This window comes from Phlebotomus papatasi, chromosome 1 (genome assembly GCF_024763615.1).
Source record: "Phlebotomus papatasi isolate M1 chromosome 1, Ppap_2.1, whole genome shotgun sequence".
Lineage (NCBI taxonomy): Eukaryota > Metazoa > Arthropoda > Insecta > Diptera > Psychodidae > Phlebotomus > Phlebotomus papatasi.
In genome coordinates this window covers 78,011,636-78,034,418 of record NC_077222.1, presented here as the reverse complement: position 1 = coordinate 78,034,418, position 22,783 = coordinate 78,011,636, and the positions used below count along the sequence as shown (strand labels likewise).

General features: G+C 33.0%; 2 protein-coding genes across 2 annotated transcripts in view; both read left to right on the top strand.

Annotated features, from left to right (window-relative positions):
- Positions 1-13,942, top strand: part of LOC129804162 (protocadherin-16) — a 31,379-nt gene extending 17,437 nt beyond the window's left edge. The window contains exons 3-6 of the mRNA XM_055851241.1: positions 7,013-7,311; positions 7,734-9,130; positions 13,153-13,421; positions 13,490-13,942. Coding sequence (XP_055707216.1) covers positions 7,013-7,311; positions 7,734-9,130; positions 13,153-13,421; positions 13,490-13,725 — 2,201 coding nt within the window. The 3' untranslated portion in view covers positions 13,726-13,942. The remainder of the gene's footprint in view (positions 1-7,012; positions 7,312-7,733; positions 9,131-13,152; positions 13,422-13,489) is intronic.
- A 3,115-nt stretch (positions 13,943-17,057) lies between these two features.
- LOC129804229 (ELMO domain-containing protein 2) lies at positions 17,058-18,414 on the top strand. The gene is made up of 2 exons (XM_055851360.1): positions 17,058-17,204; positions 17,279-18,414. The coding sequence occupies exon 2, from the start codon at positions 17,431-17,433 to the stop codon at positions 18,379-18,381; it is 951 nt and encodes a 316-aa protein (XP_055707335.1). The 5' UTR covers positions 17,058-17,204; positions 17,279-17,430; the 3' UTR covers positions 18,382-18,414.
- The last annotated feature ends 4,369 nt before the right edge of the window (positions 18,415-22,783 follow it).

Genomic DNA, 22,783 nt, shown 5'->3' with positions numbered 1-22,783 from the left:
AATTTATTTCTTTTAATACTTTACTATAAGCAAAAAATTATATGAATATAATAGTATCAGCTGTATGTGAAAAATTTTAATTTTTATTTATTGGTGAATATGAAAAGTTATGAAATTAGGTTAAAATTAAATTTCCATACAGCATACAGCTGATTAGATTACATTGGCACTCTTGCTCTCTGTTTTTGACTGGCCTAGTCCCAATGAAATGAAAAATATATTGTTAAACCGAAACATACAACCAGAGAAATGAGATTTCCACCGTTTAGTCCTTGAGGATGGAATCAAAGTTAAGACGGCGGTGGACGCATAGGGGGTTGGAAAGATCAAGAATGATATGAAATAAATTCAATTTAATTCAAATTTGGTTTTGTTTTTCTAGATTAAATAATTTTTATTTAAATATAAAATAGTGAAAGAACTAAAAAGCAATTTTTCGTTAGTCCTTTTATTTGTATTTTTTTTCACTAGGGAAAAATTAAACTTTAGGGTAAAGTGAGGTAATTTGGAACCACTTACAATTTGGGACACTTGAGATTATCTCACTGTTTCAGATGAGCAAAGAGAAAACACAAACTGCAAAATAGAAGAAAAAGACGATTAGAAGAAAACAGAACAGATTTCTTCCCTTTGACTCTCTAAACAGTGAGAAAATCTCAAATGTCCCAAATTGTATGGTTCCAAATTACCTCATTTTACCCTAGTTACTGAAAAATCTAGATTTCATTCTTTAGAAAGAGTAGTTAAATTCTTATAACGAACATATTAAGATGGTTTAAAGGCACGAATATGAAATACTTTTTATCTCTCTATATTTTAAAATTTTAAAATTGTAAAATTCTGATTTGAATACTGATCAAAATTTGATCAAATTAATTTGGGAATAAATTAAACTTCTCAGCATTCATAAATGAGGCTTTCAAGAGTGTAAGCTCAAAAGCAGTGATTAAATTGAATTGAGATTGAAATTGACATTATCTAAGAGGTGTCAGGAAATAGCGAAATAATCAATTAAACAAACAAGTTTAGTAAATAAGCAAAATTGATCAAAAATTGCTTTAAATTTAAATCATTCTTCAGTTATCAGGATGGTTTTTAACATCTAAATTTTTCTTTTGAATAAAAAACATATTATTTCCGTTTAACGAAATTTACCAAAATACTGATCGAAAAGTCCAAAAAGCAACCAAAAAGGCACATCTGTATAAATTTAAATCTTTTTACAACAATCTGTCGTTTTGTTCTTTTCCTCTTATCCCTCAATAAATTTAATGTCACCGGTAGATGTTACGGAAATGATTCAACTTGAAGAACCCTCTAGTGCCTTTCCTGTGTTGGATAGCTTCCTGAAATCGAGGGGATCCGCTTTACATAGATTTCCATGCCAACAAATTCCCCTTTTCGCATGTGAATTCTAATGGAACATTGAGACTTTTTTTTATATTCTGTCTCGGCTATTTATTGAAAAACAAAAACACGGCGTTAGCTTTTTCCTCTCAGGTCATTGTGGTAGGTGAGCAATTGGCCAGAAAATACAATATCCAATAGTGGTAGATTTATTGGCACTTGCTGGTCTCTCAAACAGCCATTGAGGTGGAAAGTGTGATTATTTCGGGAAGAGTTTTATTAATCTCATGTTCACAGTATATTTGCCATTTTCAGATTCGTTAGATTTGCTTGTCTTTTTTTTTGTTGGTTTGGAAAAATCCACAAATTCACACTTCAGATAATTTAATAAATCACACATATTGATCTCATTTTGAGCATGAAACGTGATCTAATATTGTGCAGATGAAGAGAAAATACAAAAAAAAAAATTAGCACGATAAGTCGATTAAGGGCTAAAATCATTGGCACGTTTTTTCATTGAAAGTTATAAGGAATGAATGCATATACGAGAGGGTTTCATTGGTGATTTCTCTTTATGACTTATTTCTTTAACAATTGACCACAAAGGTGGTTATTATTCTGGTGGAAAGTCTTTTGTCGCGGTTGCGATATTTTTGTTTCTTTCATCGCGAAACGCACACAAGTTTTTCGGATATTGCATAAGCATTTAATTGGTATCTAATTATTTATTATATATTGTTTTTCTTGCCTTCCCTGCATCTCTCTTGTTGAAATCCATTGAATCCAATTAATTTCAAATGAGATTCCCTGTTATTGTCTGGCTGACGAACCGAAGCCAAGAAAAGACACTCTTTTTGCACGCCTTAATTCGAAAGCCCTTTTTTCCGGAAGGTGCATCTTTTATCCGTGAGACAACCGTGAGATGCATGCAATGTCGCCAAAATGCAATGTTATGCAATTTTAACATTTTACTCAAAGCATTATCTCTGAATAAGATGATCAGTGCTTTGCTTGGATTTGTGATTGAGCATTTGGGTTAAAAGCGCGTCATCATCTTACATGGATTTGGATCACTCGAGCCCAAAAATTACACTAGAGCGTGACGATATCGTCGACTTGTTTCTAATATGGTAAAAGAACATATACACACCTTTGAGGAAAAATTATGGCAAATGATTTGCCGCCATCGTCTATGACCAGAGTTGATAAATTAGTTTCAAGCAATTACAGATAATAAATTTAAGTTTAAATCTATTTATTCAGGTTTTTCAAATGCTCAAATATCTATTGAATGGCTTGATCAGGAAAATATAAAAATTATTTACGACTTAGAACTTTAGAATCAATGAAATCTTTGTAGGGACGGATACCTTGAACTGTGGGCTATATTGATATACGATTTCGATATTTGTAATGGTAACTGGACTCTGACGTAATGTTAATGTAATGTAGCTCTGCAAAACATTTGTGGAACTAAATAAGATAATCGTAAGGCCCAGTTTTCTTCTGAAATATTTGAAAAAGTCGTATATAAATATTGCCCCACAGTTCATAATAGGCCCACCTCCCCCTATAAGTGTTAGCAAAGTGAATATTATATTAAGAATTTAATTTGCTTTACAACAATCTTATCTTAGATGAGAAATTAAGATTAGCCTAATTTTTGTAAAGATTTATATTTTAACTGACCATAACGAATTTAATAACTTGTAAACACCAAGATGACTTGTAAACACTTCGTATAGGTTTTTTTTTATATAAATTTATTTAAATGAGCCTTACTGATATTAAGAAATGTGTGTACAGAAATGTATGTAGAGACGACGGAGTTTCCTATCATTTAAATTAAATGGTACTTTTTATAAAATTCTCTTAAAAAATGTTCCGTTCACGTAGGAGTTTAACTCTTTTCCGACAAGAAGTATTTTGTTTTTTTTCTTTTTTTTTATTCAGGCGAATATACCCTGAAAAATCTTGTCAACCGTAAATGTACGTTCTTTTTTCAAAAATGTGTTCGAAAATCAAGCATTTTTCTCAATTTTTAATATTTTTAAATTTAAATGAAAATTTCAGAAAATGTAGTTTAAATGTTGTACTTTTATATGCTTAAGAATTTGAATTAAAATTTAAAAATTTATTATGTTGAAAAAAAAAAAAAATAGAGAAAATATGCTGTTGTCCAGTCTTTTTTTCATGTAACCCCTTAACCCATTCAGTAAGTGTGCTGGAAATGCTTGATATAGAATGTTCTTAATTTGGAATTATTTACTTAGAGATTAATAGATGATTTTTTGAGTAGAAAAAATTATCGAAGATAAGTGAAGCATGTATCAATCTAAAAGTCTGATCATACCGTTTCAGACCGTTTTCACTCTGGACGTTTGTCATCAATACTAAGACGGCGGTGGCCGCAGAAAACACTACACACTCTTGCATCTTTATTGACTTGTACTTCTCAGACATTGTGATGAATAAATTATCTATCTATCTATTTATCTATCTATCTATAACCCTAAACTGAAATGATTTTTCAAAAATAAATCGCTACTTTCGATAATTACGAATTTTACGACAATTGAAAAAAACGATGAATAATTTTCAAAAGGTCGTGTAATTTTGGAGAGACGATCTGATTCTCAGTGTTGACTTCACTTACAGTGGGTGTCAATATTTTACCTCTCAAATGACATAAATTCAAAATACAACCGGTTTACATTAAGTAAGTTGCATGTTTTAACCATTTTGAATTACTTTTTAAAATGAGGCAACAAACTTTTGACTCATAAAAAATGATCAACTTTTGGAAAACAATGATTTTTTTTATATGAAATAATTTTTATTTAGAAATAAATAAATAAGATCTACGGATTACTTTTAAAAATTTTGCAAAAGTATTTTTTTTAATTTGGTTTTTCACACTGACTTTAAGCAACAAACTATTGACATCCACTGTACATTATTATGGGGGTTCGGGAAGCCGCCCCGTTTAACCCACGTCTTACTGGTCACTAAATTCTTTCCATTAATTCTTCATAAACTCTATATAGATGTAGAGTAACTACCCAAGACAATAAATTGGTAAACAGAATTCAAATTAGAAAAGGGAATGAAAGAAAATTTTAACAAATTACACGGGATGTTGAGCTTTAAGTGCATCACTTCGAACAAAAACTTTGTATGACTTTCTACAAAACGAAAAAAATAATCATCAAAGTGATCAAAATGTATTCCTACTCCTACCTCTGTTGGGCTATTTTCCCCATCCAATAAAAAATCCCCGCCAGCAATTCGGATATCGATTTTGACGAAATGATTTTTCAAAAACGAGCAATTTGCGTATGATATGTAATGCTGAAGTAAAGAATGAGTTAAGGTGATTAGGTTAAATGTCCGCCTTTCCAAATCTTACTTTAAGTGTTTTAGATTTAATATTCAGAAAATATACACTAAACACTTAAATGGATAGAATAATATTTTCGCAAACATTGCTTCTACATTATCATACAATATTCTAAATATTTATAGATATTTTAAAATCATCTCCATGATCACGCACCTTAAATAAATAACAATTTAAAAGTAAGTTAGTTATAGGGGAGACCGGGGAGGTTTGGGACACTTTTTCATGTTTTGACTTTGAGACACTATTCCAAAAAACCACGATAGTGTATTACAATTTTATGCGGTCTATAGGATACTTATGGGTATTGACTTTATAAAAACTACTCGATAGAACTTGGAAAACAACTGAGTTTTCTTGGAGAAGATAAAACATTTTACTTGACGCTTTGTCCCAAACCTCCCCGATGTGGGGCAGTATGGGACGCAAAAGGGGATGTTTGGGACGAGTTTTTCTCGTATAATTTGTATTACTGGAACACGTTAATTATTTTTAAATGCCAGATTAAAAATATTTCTGATAGAAATGAAAATGTTTTATCTTTTATTTACACTTAGAAATTAATATCAATTTTATTTGTAGTAGAGTCCATTTATTGTCAATCAATTATTTAAAGTATTTTCTTCTTATTTTCCATCTACCTTTCTTTTCTTTTTTTTATTCTAAATATTGCAATCATGATTATCAAATTCCTCAGGCGAGTAGATTTTCTTGCAACTCTTAGTTTTGGACTCATTGATGGATTCCTGTTTGATTTTACGACAACTGCATTGTACCTGTTTTCTCATTATTTCTCTAAATTAGCTCTCGCCTTACCTTTTCTGGAGAACTTGTTCAAGAAATTTTCGAAAAAATAGTTTTTAACTAGATTGGGCAAAGATCGAATATCCTCTGAAAAGGAATTATTGATTCCCAAGACAATTATGGTTTAATTGTCTCTGTAGTTCTAGAATTCTGCTCCACTGGTAAACTTTGCACAAGAGGAGGATTTTCAGTAGAAACTGGGCATTACTCTTAGTTTTGACAATAAACAATTGCATACCACCTACAATCTTGTCGAAAATCAACTTCCCATTCATCCCCTTTCAGGTGTCCCAAACATCCCCATGTGTAGTTTTGATATTTAAAACCTTTATGCAAAAACCAAGACCGTATAATCTCTGAAACTTTTATAAAAATATGTTCTCAGATTAGACTGCTAGCTAATGAGATAAAAAAGTTTTGATTATATATCGCTGATATAAAATACAAAGAGAAAAACTGAGACGTCAAAATATACGATTTTTATCAATTTTTAAAGAAATGTTCATAGAATTAAAACAATAAAACTGAGGATATCCATTCTTTTAGTCAAGATACATCTTAATATTGCCTACGATACAGTAATGGTTAAATCCCATTTATTTCAAAAATTAATTGAAAAAATCGCCTTGTCCCACACTACCCCTGTCCCAAACCTCCCCGGTCTCCCCTAATAGTTTCAAGCAAAGAATTTTGAAGAACAAAAAAAAACATTTAAAAAATATTTTCAAAAGTTATCAATTTCTTATCAATTTTTTTTTCGAAATTTGTGCATTAGTGATGGTTTTGTGTATAATTTGTAATAAGATAGTGAAAAAATCCTTATACATAAAACATTGTTCTGATATAAATCTAATATTCTCCTATATCTAATCTAATCTAAATATATCTAATATTTCTAATATTCTAGTATTCTGACCTACTGAATAAGAACCTCTCTGAAATAATTTTAAACCACGCCCATTATTTTACTTGTAAGTGGCACATTCATGAGCGACTTAATGACTTTTTAAGCATTTGGATAAAACCAATTTCTTGTTTATTTATTTTTTAAATGGAGATTATAAGATGTTTAAGGGTTTTGGTGAAACTTTGTTATAGATTTATCACCTAACGCTTTATAAAAATCACTTTTTAATAGAGTACTTTCATTCTTAGACAGATATGTATTTATTTTTTGAGATCAAAGTAAAACCTCGGACCACAAAAAAAAGAAATGTATTATGCTTTTTTAAATCACAAAATCTACATTCAATAGCTCCAATTTAGAGTGGATTAGGAACAAAATAATTTTCTAAAATTGCGAAAAATTATATTCTCATCTATTACATTCGCAACTCTGTGCACCTGGAAAATTTCTCGTCACAACGGAGTGGTTGAGCCAAATTAACTGTTCCCCTTTGCTTTGGTGTCAGTTCAATCTACAGCTAAGATAAGTTTCTCCTGGGATGATTGTTTTAGGTCAACCGGCTCTATTGGACTCTCGCTGCTACCTGGACGGCGGTGGATCAGCTGAGAGTTTTCTGGCCAGCGAAGATGTGGCCGTGGGAGCTGTGATTGGCAAGTTGCGGATCAATGGTGATCCCAGTGCTGAACATGGTGACATCAAATTATCTCTCCGTGAACGCGATTCTCCGGTGGCAATTGCTCCGGGTTCCAAGGACATTGTCTTGGTGACACCACTGGATAAGGAGGGCGTCCGTGGACCATCGTCGGTGTATGTAAATGTGATTTGCGACCGTAGACATTCCAACGATCCGGTGAGTTTTGATTCACTTCTTGAGGCCACAATTTCCAACGGTTGGCGCTGATTTTTATTTGGCAAAAATATAATGAAAAGAATTCATGCTTGAGGTGCGTTTGAATTCGTTTTAGTTTTGAAAGATTGCCAGATTCATACTGACGATAGCTTTGACCAAAGTCTTTTTTTATTCCACCTTTTATTATTGCAGATGGTTACGGTATTTGTTTATACGTCTTGTTGCTGGCATTATGAAATTTTGCCAACTTTTTTTTCGTTACTATTAGATTTTTTGTGGACTTTCACTTATTTTTTTTTTCTTGGGGTGATTTTGATCTGCATTCCTTACCGTGATCTGTTACTTTAAGCTTTGCACTTTAACGTCTTGTATATATTTATTTATTGAATTAATGCGTGTAATTTCTGTTGTTTTTTTTTTAGAGTTTCGTCATTCCTGTGAATATTCGTGTGACGGATGTCAATGATAATGCTCCGCAATGGGTAGGTGCCCCCTATTCCCTCACTCTGTCCGAAGTCACGGTACCTGGCACGAGAATCCTTCAGGGTGCTAGGGCTATAGATTTGGATCAGCAGGGTCCTTTTTCAACTGTGGAATACACAGTTTTGCCTGGACCTCATTCAGATGTTGTATCCTTTGTCAGTCCCTTGGAAGGTACCTTGATCCTAAGGAAAGCTTTGGATTATGAGACCCTTAAGAATTTCACTGTAAAGCTAAGGGCTCAGGATCAAGGAACACCTCCAAAATTTTCAGATACAACTCTTCGAGTAACGATCACTGATGCAGATGATCAGAATCCTAAATTCCTAAAGGACTCTTATCGGGGAGACCTACCGATAGACGGGAAGACTGGTGAACTTCAGATTCAGCCAGAACCAATAAAAGCCCTGGACCAAGATGAAGGTCTCAGAGCCACTCTTCAGTACTCAATTGCTCCATCTCCTGAGTCCAAGTATTTCTCAATTAATCCCAGGACAGGTGTTCTGTCCCTGATAACACCTTTGAATCCTATTGATGTGGCTCAGACTGTGACTCTCGTGATAAAAGCTACGCAAGTTGACAATCCAGATAGATATGCTTTGACCACTCTTGTGCTTTCGAGGCGTGATTCCAAGCAGACTGGGGCAGAACTTGCTTTCCTTCAGCCCCGGTATCATGCTAGAGCGAGGGAGGATTTGGGTGTTGGTAGTCGAGTCCTAGTCCTCACGACTAACCGTCCCACTAGGCATCTTCGTTTTCAAATTCTGGATAAGGTCCAAGCTACATTTTTCTCCGTGTCCAATGCTGGAGAGGTCTTACTGCAGAAGTCACTGGACTATGAGAATGCTACAAGACACACCTTCGATGTGAGGGCTACGGATGGTGTGAGCAATGCCACGGCTCAAGTGACAGTGGAAGTGATTGACGTGAATGACTGGGAACCGAGATTCCGGGAATCACACTATGAGTTCATCGTACCTAAAGCTCTGCTCACGGCAGAGCCCGTAGCTCTGGGAAAATTGGAAGCAGCTGATGGTGATCGCAATGATAGAATAGTATTGGATCTCAAAGGTGCCCTTTCTGATCTCTTCAGCATCGATTCTAGGGGTGTACTGTGGCTACGCAGGGAGAAGCCCAATATCACGATGGTCAACCTAATTGCCACAGCCACGGACAATGGGAATCCTCCGAAGAGCACATCAGTTCCTGTATCGGTGCGGATGGAGGGTCTGGCACTGGCTCAGTCAACTTGGGCTCCTGGCGTGCTTGGGGCATTTGGAGTTGTCCTAACACTATTCATTCTTGCCACCATCGGACTCTCCATCTACATTTACAAAAGGTACAGGTGAAAGTTTCTTTCCAACTGGTTAAATCTATTATTCAATTCAAAGTCACCATTGAGGTGTCTTCAGCCAAAAGACTCTTGTTTAATTCACTCACTTGGGTGATTCTTGGTCAAAAAAAAAGTTTTGCTTTTATATTAAAAGTGTGAATAAACATATTGGATTTTTTTTTGTGAAAAAAAGGTTAAACTGAAATGGAAAGTTAATTTTTTACATCAATTATTTTCTTTGGGCAATTTATCATTTTAGGCATTAACCACGTGTAATTAAATGTTTAATATACTTAAACTTTTAAGACCAAAAGCATTCTCTGATTAGCTTATAGGAGATAGTACTCTTCCTTACTTACTTTCATGCCTCTGAATAATGCGAATTTTCTTTTATTTTCATAAGATACTTACACAGAATTATTAGATAATTATCAATAATTGATAATATGCTAATATTCAATAGAAATGTGTAAGTCTCTTAGGAAAAATAAAAGAAAATTCACATTATTCAAAGGCATGAACGTTCGAAGAGAGAGTACTGTCCCCTAGAGCTTAAAAATAGTCAAAGCGTTTGAATTGCTCTACAAATTTCAGGATATGATAGGACTAAAATATTTTAAGGAATTGATTCATTTGTACGTTGATAGTGGTGTGTTTTAAAAGGATACTTGGGATTTTAGTATCAGTACGCAGACTTCATTTTTAACCGGTTATCCTTGATTTGGTAGCGAGCTTATGTCAGTTAACTTAGGCATCAACGTCTCCTTATCCCTTCCTTTCACGAAGGTATTTGGGGTTAATTTTGAGAGCTTTCAAGTCAAGTTTTTGAATTTGTTTCAGCCCTTACGTCTGTTCTTACAAGTTGTGCAATGGCTTGAACAAATACCTAAAAAAGCCAAAATTTGTATTCATTCACAAGGATTTATTTAAAAAGGGTTGGCAAAGCATCCCAGGCTTTGCGAAATGGTTGAACTCGTGACTTAGATGCTATTTCGCAAAAGTACTTTCGCATCATTTACCGTTTACCGGTTCTCAACCGATTTGAACGGATTCATAAATCACTCAAAAGATCCCCAAAAACAGTTTTAAAAGAAATGGAATTAATTTTCGCATAAAAATTAGTTATCGGTTATGAACCGGTCTAATATCGGTTCAAAACCGATTGGGACTGGTTCAGTTTTGTCGGAATTTCCAAGACCTTTCCAACGACCCTAAACATGACCCTATTCGCTTGATAATTGCGCTCTCTAGTAGCTTTTTAACCTTTGACCTTGAAAAACCGTTATTAGGAAAGATTCATCGGGATTTTCGTATATGGACGAGATGCCCGCCTCGGTAATCTCTAAAACACTTACTTTTTCAGTAGAACATCCTCAGGGAATACAAAATGATTATTTTAAATCCAGAAAACAAAATTAATATCAATTCATAAATATAAGGGCTGGCAAACTGTTCGAGCTTTTGCAAGCTGCTCGAACTCCCAAAAAGAAAAAGCTTTTCTTAAATATTCTTTTTCTCAATTTTTTCGGGTGTAATACAAGTTTAATATCGTTTAAAATTTGTTTGTAAATCATCATAAATCCATTTCGAAGTTGAAAACTGATCACTGCCATTTAAACCAGTTTTAGAAAATCATATCCAAGCTTTACGGATTCATTATCGATTGCGACCGATGCAGTCGGATTTGGAATTTTCAAACTTTTTAAATAAATCCAAATTAGACCATATTGTTTAAAATATAGGGCCTGCAGCCTGGTTGATCTTCAATTTTGAATCATTCAAGATGGCGATTTTTCCGATGAAAGGTGTCTGTAGACGAAATGTTCAGTTAGAGTAGCTACAAAACGTGTCCGAAAATGAAAGGTATCACCAGGGTCAATTTTGAGAAGAATTAGAAAAATCTTATTTTTAACGTATTTTAGAGGGATAGGGAATAAATGAGGAGAGGGGAAATAAAGAGATAATGTCATTTTAGGAGGAGTCATTGAAGACGTGATATCTGTTACCGTTTGAATATTAAATGCGTTCGAAGACAGAAAAAAACGCGAAAAATAGTATTTCCAAAATAAGTCTATTACCGATAATTCACAGATACATTATCGATTGTGATCGATGTACTTGGGTTCGGAATTTAGAAACATAGATGTTGTCAGGAAAATATAATTTCGGTCCTTTTTACTTGAATTTTTCTTTATTTTATTTTTGCCAACATTTCAGTCCTTTGGTTGACACCTTCTTCAGGGCCTACATAATTATATATAAAATATCATGAAACCTTGGAAAAACAAATAAAATAAAGAGAAGAACAAGTAAAGCTGACCGAAATTCCATTTTCTGACAATATTTACATCCACAATAGTAGAAACAAATTATCAAAATTTCAAAACTTTTCAAATAAATCTAAATTTGACCAAATCCGAAGAACGAAATGCTCAGCTGGTCAAAAAACATGTTTTCAGAGTTGATGATGAAAGAGGTGAGGGGTGATTTGAGTGTGTTGGTTCACCGAAGAGCGGAGGTCAATATACCTTACCGATTAGTAACCAGAATTGTAAAAAGTTGAAAATATTTGGATTATTGAAACTACACTCCTGCGGAGTTCAAGCACTTAAAAAAGTTACCATAAATATTGACATTTTTTAGAGACTAGGGAAGACTGGGGCAAAAAGTCACAAATCGAAAATTTCAGAATTGAGTATTTTCCAAGATCAAAAAGATAGAGGTTTAAAATATTTTCCATAGATAGCCTACATAGATCTTATATGCCGTAAGTTTCTTACAATTCAAACAAGTAATTTAGAAAACAAAAAATATCGAAATTTTTAGCCGTATTTTTGAAATATTTTCCTTGCAGAAGATATCAATTATTACCTACTTATTTTTCAAAATTGATGCACTGGTGGATATTTCATAAATGATTTGGTTTCTTTGAATACGAATCCGCTATTTATTTTAGAATTTTTCAAAGAGTTTTTCTCCAGAAATCCTTTTATTAAAAACGACCACCTGGGGTAAAAAGTAACAGAAGATATGGAGCAAATAACAAAAACCGAAGCCATTTCTGATGTCGCACGGCGAAAAGAAACGTCATTGCCATGTGTCGTCGCTTGTTGTTTGTATTGGTCAAACGATTTGCAGTCTTTTGTGTGTGTTTTTTCTTACAAAATACCTTGAAAAGCGTTTTTCTCATTTTTCATTTGACGTTTATTCGGTTTCATAGTTTCAACGGTTCTTGCACGCCTCTGGTGTAGAGCAAAGAAATAAAATTCCTATGAAAATATGTCATCTAGGTATTTTTCTAAATTTACGTAAGCCTGTAATAAAGTGAATCAAAATGTGATAAAATCCCATGCGTGGTACTATTTGCCCCAGCATTTGTGAGAATGGTTACAAAATTACATTTAAGAAAACGGCTCTATAAATGTATTTCCTTGCAAAATAGAGGAAAATGACTTTCACAAAGTTGTAGAGCGGTAAATTTTCTATAGAGTTGAGCCTAATTAGAATTCTGGGGTGCTCGGGTAGCTTGTAAAAAAATAAAATATCCGTTTTGTGACTTTTTGCCTCAGTCGCCCCTATTGAGAATAGATTAAAAAATCGGTTCTTGTGTATGATTGCAGACTAAATGATGTCAATTTAAAAAAAAATCGTGAAACTGGCTCATTGGATTTGTTACGGTTTATGGCAAGAGTTTAATAAATTCCGAAAATAAAAAGAAATTTTTAAAAGCGTGTCAAATATTTTAGGGAAAATTATTCTTTCGCAATGTAACTTCCTGGAAAAGTCATTCTGATTTACCAAAAAAGAAAAAAAATGATTATCTCAGCCGAATACCAAGCATTAATGCATTTTAAATCACTCAAAAATCCCATATATGAATTAATTTGGCTGTCTTGCGTAACATTGTAGGAAATTGAGGTGGAATAACAGACCAGTTGATATAAATTTCTGCAGATTTTTTGGTGAATTGTGCGGCTCTTTAAAGAAAGCATAATTAATTTTAATAATAATAAATTGGCTAATTTCAGCAAAAATCCAAAAACCACGAATAGAATCCATAGTCAGGCCAATAGCACAACTTCTGCAGCGAATCTCGTGAGCAACGAAAAGAAGTCCGGAGTTACGGGAGGTTTGAAGCTGGCTGGTGGAAACATGACCATTGGAAATCCTATTGGAGGGGGTCATGGAGGTTCCGGGAGTAGCTTAAGTGCTGGAGCATCTACAATCCTTGCTGCAAGTCTAGAAAGGGAAGCTCAGAGAGAGCGAGAACGTGACAACTACACCGCGACTGTTAGAAGTGCGTTTTGTGGAATTTGTTTTAGATTCAATTTGTTGAATTTGTTAGTAATTGTATTTATCGTTCAGGCATAATTTCGAGGGCCTCAGCTGCACGGAATGGTCTCTACGATGGTGACATCGAGAGGGATTCCATATCAAATCCTGATATTGCCCGAACAACTTGGGGCGAAGCAGCGTCAAATGGGAATTTGGCAAGGAAAAAATTAAGTTGGGGTGGAAGTGGTGATCCGAATAAAAATGAAATTGGTTCCTTGGACAATATTGGTGGTTCGACGGAGAACAATTTGACTGTATACTTCTGATAACAATCCATTTTTATTTTCCTTGAGCATTTACTTGTGATTCCACTAACGAACTCATCCAACAAATCGAGATTGTCGCCAAAGGTGTGTTTTTTTCATTAAAAAACGATTTACATTGTACCAGTATTTTTTAAGTTTAAACTCATAGAATTAAGATTTAATTTAGATTCTAGAACAATGTATAATTTGTAAAATAAATAAAATTTCTAGGTGAAAACTGCGGATTTCAATCAACAATATCTACTCAATCAGAAAATCAATTTAAGTTGGTAAGAAAATCGAATTTGGCTAATAAGTCTAGAAAAAAGTCTAATTTTTACTAATTTAGCTCTGGATGGCCTTTTAGATCAGGAAAATGTCATAAAATCAAAAATTCACATCCCTTCCTTCTTGAAAGCTTTGCATATATCTATCCTACTCTGTCGTACTCTTCTTCTTCTTCTTTTGAACATCACACCAAACTAAATTTAGTTCAGTCTAATTTGGTGTCGAAAGAGTAGGATAGACTTATGCAAATCTTTTGAAAAAGAAAGTGGCGCGAAATATGATTTCATGAAATTTTACCGATCTAAAAGGTGTGCCAGAGGCATTAGTATTTGAAATGGTGCTAAAGTTAACAAAATACATTCTATTATCTCCTTGCTAGAGCTTACATGACGATTTCATTGTAATCAAAGCTTTAAATTTACTAATGCCTTTGGCACACTTTTAGATTAGGAAAATTTCATAAAGTCAAAATTGACATCCCTTTCTTTTTTAAAAGATTTGCATATATCTATCGTACTCTTTCGCACACTTCTTCTTTTGAACATCACGCAAAATTCAAAATAGTTCAGTCCAATTTTGAGACCGAAAGAGTGGGAAAGACTTTTGCGAATTTTTTAGAAAGAAAGGTAAGCGAATTTTTATTTTATGAAGTTTTTCTGATCTAAAAGACGTCGTGTTAGAGAGATAATGGCGCTGGCACACCTTTTAGATCATGAAAATCTCATTAAATCGAAATTCGAGTCCCTCTCTATCTCACAGGTTTTGCATATGTAAATCTCACTATTTCACACTCTTCTTCTTCCTTTAAAAATCACAATAAATTCAATTTAGCTCAATCGAATTTGGAATGAGACAGACATATGCAAAGCGCATGAGAAAGAAAAGGATGTGAATTTTGATTTCATGAAATTTTCTTGATCTAAAAGGTGTTACAGAGCCATAAGGATAAAATTTGTCACGCTGCTGAAAAATTCGATTTTGTTAACTAATTTTAATTTTTTTATGGATTCTGCACACTTCTTAGATCAGGAAAATTTCATGTCTAAATCAATATCCCTTTCTTTCTCAAACGTTTAGCATACGTCTACCCTACTTTTTCACACTGTTATCCTTCTTTTTAAACGTCACACCAAATTCGATTTTGTCTAATTTAATTTTAAATGCCAAAGAGTGAGATAGACATATGCGAAACGTTTGAGAAAGAGAGAAATGTGAATTTTGGTTTCACGAAAATTGCTTGATCTAAGAAGTGTGCCAGAACCATTACTAATCAAATTAATTTTCAACTGCTTATTTTGAACTAATTCCTGACCAGTTCACCGCACGGGGGGTGGGTTAAAAGAAAGAGATTGCAAATCCTATTCTATTCTATTCTGTTTTAATCTATTAATCTTAGTTTCGAATATTTTTAACAGTATGTAGGGTAAATTAAGCTAATTGAAAACCTGCTCCAAATGGAAATTTTTCGCTACTCCAAATGGAAACGTCAATGTTTGCACGATAAATACAGTAACTAAATTATTATATTTATATTTTCTATACCACAGTTTCATTATTTTGTTAATTTTGCTCCAAATAAAGCGAAAATCCATTCGTATTCACAAATTTTAATTTGTTAATATCTCAGAAAAATTAAAAGTGTACCTTTTCACCATCGAACTTTTCATCGATCGACCATGTTTTCCTATGAAAAACACAATAAGGTGACTGTTGTATATTCGTTTTGTTTAACATTTAAGTTATATTTCTGGCTAATTTTAGTTAAATTAAGTGCTAATCTTTATTGTAAACGGTATGTGAAGTTTTCAAATGAAATAATTACCTGTGAACAAAAAGGGTTTTTCTGAAGTGTCTGCAAATGTTTCAATAGGAAACCCCGGAAATATGATTTTTTTTGTAGAGATTTTCTTATTGTTTTAGATGGGAAAGGGGAAAAGACCAGGAATAAGAACAAATTTTGCGCTCAGGAGCAACTCAATAAGGTTTTGGAAGCCTTTCGTCGCGGTTTCACTTACACTGCTTGTCTCCAATTAAAACTTTCCCTTGTCTCCATTTGGATTAATTTGTTTCCAATAAAAGTATTTTACACTCGCGAATTTTTGTTGTATTTAAGAAGTTTCTAAATTATATCTAAAGAATTTTCGCTAAACAGTAACATTCTAGAAGAGCCAAGGAGCAAATTTATGTAATTCTCTCCAGAAAAAAATATGAACCTAATGTGTTGAATCTTCTGTCAAAGTTAAAGCGTCTGGAAATGGTTTTAAATTAGGACATTTACCTTAATTATTCATCAAATGATTTACTTTATTTTTATTTTGAGTTTATATTATTTAATTATGATTTTTAAGCTCTTTTTAACTATTAAAGTATCCCTCAAGTTCTCAGATACTAAGTTGGGAATTGAAAAATTAAACTATTTTTGCAAAATTAAAACTAGATGCACTGAGAAAAAAAGGGGGTGCGATTAACTTTTTTTCCTTGTAACTTTAACACTTTTTAGGTGTAAAAATAAATCAAAATTTTTTAATGTTAATTTTACACCCTTTTTAAGGGTAAAATTAGCATGAAAAAGGGTTAATTTAACCCCTAATACACCTAAAAAGGGTAATATTTACACCGATTTCGGATCAATAGTGCAGGGTAAAATTAACATTTCCGGAATGTTATTTTAACTTTTTTTGGATTTCTCTCAGTATGGGAGGATCTTTAAACTTTAAATATTGAAAATTCTTAATGAAGCTTTTGCAGAAAGCCGTTAAAGTTTTCCAAGATCTTACGTTTCCTAAAATTTGTAAAATTCTATTGTTTTTTGGGTCAGTAAATTTTTACTGTATAATAGACAAATAAGAAAGAATAGATTATTTTTTCCTCCTCCTGGGAAGTGCAGAAATTTACAATAAATTATTTTATGTTTTCAAATAATTTTTGGGAGTCATAGAAAACGGTGTAGGATTATTGAATAGGGACCAAGTTGTTGAACAGCCACACGTGGCTACGTCTTTTGCTTTTAAAGGACGGCTCACGTGTGTTTAATTCAAAATGCTTAAATGTGTCCCAGTTGTCCCAGTGTATCGCCCAACTCGCCACGTCAAAGTGTCACTGAACTGTATACATTAGCGATAGTGATAGAGTTTGCTTTCTCATATTTATCAGAAAATACCTCAATAATTCCTCTGAAATTGTGATAAAATATTCAAAAAGGTGCTCAAGTGGTAAGACAAATTCATCGATGAGTCGATTTGAAAGATTTTTTTCTAAAAATTTCTCAATTTTTTCCTTTATTTAGTGCTAACCTCACTCCTTAGTGCAAATCATAGCAATCGAATTTGTTGCCATGGCTTTATTCACATAATAACACAATATTCCTGGGCAGGAAGTCTTGCCAGTAATTTATTTAGACAAGCACAAAAGACAACCCTAAATTGACTGAGGCGCAAAATGTACTTTAAAATCTTCACAAATGTGATAACCCTTGTGTACTTCTACGTGAGACCCCTTGTCAAGTGGTTCTTGCACAAATTCACCAAACTCTGCGAATTGCAGAGGATTTGCTATGGCGAACCTACAGGAGCACCCAGAGCAAAGAGTGTTGAACGCTCATTGGAACTCTCGCGGAACAAACAAATTGTCGATATGGTGAAGATTCTCAATGGGATTGTGGAGAAAGAGTTGACGGATGAGGACTTCTTTGCCGATGTGACTGATCGGGCGTTGGAAACTGTGCTAAGAGTAAAGAAGATAAAGCCTCGCATTCATCCGGATTTTCCAGCTGCCTTTGAAATGTGTGTGGAACAGATTTGGGGGTATAGGAGACTGTACCATGAAGTGGAACGCCTGAGAATGACTCCCTACGACTGCGACAATCTACAGCATGAGATAAAACTGAATGAACTTTGGAAGCTTTTGATGCCAGATGTGGAATTAGAGGCAAGAGTGACGAAGCAGTGGCAGGATATTGGATTTCAGGGAGATGATCCAAAGACAGATTTCCGCGGGATGGGAATTCTATCGCTGGAAAATCTCCTTTTCTTCGCCAGGGAATATCACGGAGCTGCCCAACATGTATTGTCACATTCCCATCATCCAAAACACGGGTACACCTTTGCAATTGTGGGAATCAATCTGACTTCCATGGCTTACAAATTACTGAAAAGTGGAGCAGCCAAAACTCATATCTACAATGCTGTCTATTCCACTCCTAGCATCAATACATTCCATCATCTCTACTGCTATCTCTTCTATGAATTCGATCGATACTGGATGGAGTGCAAACCGAAGAATATTATGGAATTCTCTTATATTCAGGAGAAATTTGAAGCAAACATTCTGCGGGATTTGTCCAACAATAGTACAATCTTCAGAATTAATCTTTCCATTGATAACATCTAAGAGCACATGAAATAAACATTTTTGTTCAGAAAATTGGCAGTTTATTCAACAAACCTTTTCGAAATGGTCTATAAATTATTCCGTATTGGTTAGTAAAATTATACGTAAATTTGATCAGAAGTCACTTTAAACTTTGCTTCCTTTAAGTAGAAGTAGTGAACAGTTCACTACTTCTATGCATTAAAATTTATAACTTCTGAATTAATTATCACGCTCACAAATTTAATTTTTATTTAACAAATTTATTAATACTGGCCAAGAAAAATCATAAAAACTTTCTTAATGGACCAGGGTTTATAGAGGTAACCAATCTCGAGGTGAATGTGTTCCAAATTTTATAAAGAATAAACCTAATTTATGGATAAGCTAAGAAAGTTTTCTTTCTAATAAAAATAAAATTTTCCCGACTGACCCATATTTGCTGTTAAATGCATTGCAGTATTCAAGACACATAGCTTACCATAGACACACCAACAGTGTTATAAAACTGTACTAATTAGGGAACTTCTTGCGACAATCAAATTTCTGAGAGGGAAAAATTACTTTAAAACTTCATAAAAAGTTTAGTAAATGAAATTTTCTGGTTGAAAAACTTCTTCAGTATACAGCCTTCACGTATTTCCCAAGCAGAACTCGTGGTTTAGTTTGAGAACAGAATCACAATTATGGATGGGAAAGTTGTCAGAGAGAAGAAAAAATAAGAAGAATACTCAAGTAACCACGGGTTGAAAATATGAAAACGTCCGAGAGAATAGATAAATTTTGTAATTTTATGCTTTTACAACTTTTCAGAGATGAGCGGAAGAGAAACTTCTCTTCGGGCCATTTACTATGCTATTCATATCGCCGAAAAAATATTCCTCCTGTAAAAAAGAAAAACGGAAAGAAAACACGAGGCCTCGTGCAAAGCACAAGATCCGACCATGCTCCCAGATATTGTTTTGACTTCTCTATCCTGCACTTTTATATTCATACAAATGTTATTTTCTGGAAGAAAAGAAAGAAGAGAAAAGGAAAATAAATTCGATTTGTAAGGAAGTGAATGAAAATAATACAGCTTTGTGTGTGTGGAAGACTGAAGAAAATTCTTGAGATGGAGACTGAAATAAAAAAGAAAAATAAAAAGGAGAGAAATATATTCCTTTACATTTAACTTTAATTGTTCGTGTATTCTATTGTGTTTATTTCAATGTCCTCGAATTGGACAGGAATTCCTTTGCAAAGGAATAAGTTGGAATGCTTTGAATGCTTATAATGTCGCTAGAAATTAAATAAACACATAAAAAATATATATTTAATTTATTTTACTGAAATTTTAATACATTCACCAATATACAAGTAATTTATAACATTAATTTAATAAAATATACGCTATTTCGTATTCTCAAACTGATACTAAACCCTTGAATGCTTTTAAACTTTAGCCAATTAGACAATGTAATGATTGTAAAATAATTTATGAGGTGAAATAATTACGTGTGGATAATGCTTTTACTATGTATCCTTTTTTAGTAAATTTCCACAGAATTATAATTCACAAAGGTTATTAAATATAAATTAATGTCTTTATATTATTGCTCAAAAAATTATACATTATTTCGTTTTAATTAGGGCCTTTTTATACTCGCATAAAAGTCGGTTAAGGGGTTATCTCGATAATGAAGACAAACAAACCTCAAGTTTTCCATATTTTCTAAAAATTTCGTTAAAAATTTTAAAAATTCAGCCGTTACCGTGATATCACAATAGGATTTTTCACAATTTAATTTTAAATTGAATTCAGCAAATTGAGCATTAAAATTGCTAGAACCATTTGAAATTTTTCATAGCCAGGACACATTTTTGCGAGAAATTTGCTGAATTTTTGTCATTTGTGATTTTGTTACATTATTAGAAAAATGAGTGAGCCCAGTGATGAGGAAGAAATTTTCCTACTTTATGTAGGATACATGTTCAATAAAAATGTGTCTCAAGGTGAAAGGAAGAGATCGTGGGCCAGAAAATGGATCCAAGAGAGATCTGCCCACGGATTCATTGAAAAAAATGTATGATGATATCGCAACTGGTGATTTTTTTGGACACAACAATTTTCTTCGTATGGCTATTGAAGAATTTAAGGAACTACTTCACATAGTTGGACCTCATTTGCAGAAAGAAACAACGAAAATGAGGGTGCCTATATCGCCTAAAATTATAATTGTTGAGCAATTTTAACAATTTAATTTGCTGAGTTGAAATTAATCAAAAGTTGAAATCGGAGTTTGGAGTCGACGCTAAGACGGCGATGGTCGCATGGGGGTGGGCAAATAAACAGAGATGATAATAAAATTCAATTCAATTCAATTCAAAAATTTGAGCAACCACAGTTATGCTATTTTAGCATATTTAAACATGTTTTGGTGAGCAAAGTATTAGTTTATATCAATAAATAAGCAAAAATCTATTAATTCAAATGATTTTTATGTAAAATAACGCATACACTGACTGAGAGAAATCCGAAAAAGTTAAAATAACATTCCAGAAATGTTAATTTTAACCTGCATTATTGAAATCGGTGTAAATTTTACCCTTTTCAAGTGTATTAGGGGTTAAATTAACCCTTTTTCATGTTAATTTTTACCCTTAAAAAGGTGTAAAATTAACATTAAAAAATGTTGATATATTTTTTACACCTAAAAAGTGTTAAAGTTACGAGGAAAAAAAGTTAATCGCACCCTCTTTTTTTCTCAATTTACAAATTGAAAAATTCCTAGTGTGATAGCACGGTTAGGACCTGATTTTCGAAAGCCTGGTGTGGAATGATAACTTTTGGATACTATCGAATCGATAGTGTCGATAAATCTGTATCTCGTAGATTTGTGAATGATGGATATTCAAACATTATTGTACCATTCTTAAAAGAATGTAACTGTTAAGAAATATTTATATCAGCTACAAAAGGTGTAGCGAATCATCCCAATTTTTCAGAATCCACAGTCGATACTATCGAAAAGAAATTATCATATTACCCCTGCTGTTTCGAAAAAATTACTTTGCGATTACTAAGAAAAAAATTACGGTTACTAAGAATAAATTAATCAGAATTTATAAAACCAAAATTTATTCTGATAGAATGTGAGTTAAACTAATACTTTAACAAGGAATTTTCGAAAAAAAATGAATTTTGTACTTTCGGGAAAATTTTACATAAAAATTAGGTATTATTTTTGTTTAGTTTTATCAAAAAGGTCTCCGAAAATCAAGTGCCCACAGCTGATTTTTTTACAATTTCTAAATAAACAATTAAAAAAATAGTTTTACTGTTCTTTCAGAGCTCTAATAAAATATTGTTTGTATTGTTAAAAAAATTAAGAAAATATACTGTTCTTTCAGTCTTCGTGATTCACATAATTAATTAAATTAGAGGGAAGTGGGGCACCTTTGTATGTGGGGCAGTTTCGAAATTGGGATTTTTCACCTATTTTTAAATAAAATGGAGCCTTATCATGATATAATTTACCTGCGCAAAAAGATTGAGAAGTTAAATTACATTATGATATAGCTTAGTTCCACTTGAATATAGGAGAAAAATCCCAATTTCAAAGCTACCCGACATTCAAAGGTGCCCCACTTCCCCCTACTATCTTGGTAATTTTTTTTATAATCTTAATATATTTGGTATGCATAAGGGGAAGTACAGTATCTTTAGACAACTCATTTTTTTATGTTCTTAATGAATTTGGCAAATCGTTGTTTTCAGAATTTGTAAAGCATAATGACCAGCTTAAAATATCATAGGGGAAACTGGGGCACCACCGAACACGGGGTAGCACCAAACACTGCGATTTTTTAATCGGATATTGGATATCAGGGGATAAGACCGATAGGAATTTATGGGCACTATAGGGATACTTGTATACTGAAGGAATGGTCGAGATAGTCCAAGTAGTTTAGAAATAAGAATTAGTGTTTGGTGGTACCCCGTGTTTGGTGGTGCCCCAGTTTCCCCTAAATGAAATATCACAAAATTATGTATATTTTTTGAAATACCATGAGTCATGTAACCTTTTTTTTAATTTTCGGTAAAATTTGTGTTACAAAAACAATTGTGTATTTTCTTGAGTATTTGAAATTTTATATATACAAAAAGTTAATTTTCCCATAATAATGTTAATTTCATTAAATTTTGCCAAAGGAGAGTTTAATTCGAAGATAATACTTCTATTGGATAAATCCATAAGAAATGATGTCACTTGAAAGCGTGGGAAAATTACGTGGGAGAAATGATATTAAATTTCAGAGTAATTACGGTTCAAAGCAGTTCAAGCTTAAACCTGAAAGAATCTTTCCGAGCTTATTAGAAATACCAGAGCCTTTCTGATTAATCTGTATTTGATTGAATCTGTCGATAAATATCATTTTT

Bases quoted from the DNA above. Each gene is read 5' to 3' on its own strand.
- LOC129804229 (XM_055851360.1), top strand. From the start codon at position 17,431: ATGTACTTTAAAATCTTCACAAATGTGATAACCCTTGTGTACTTCTAC.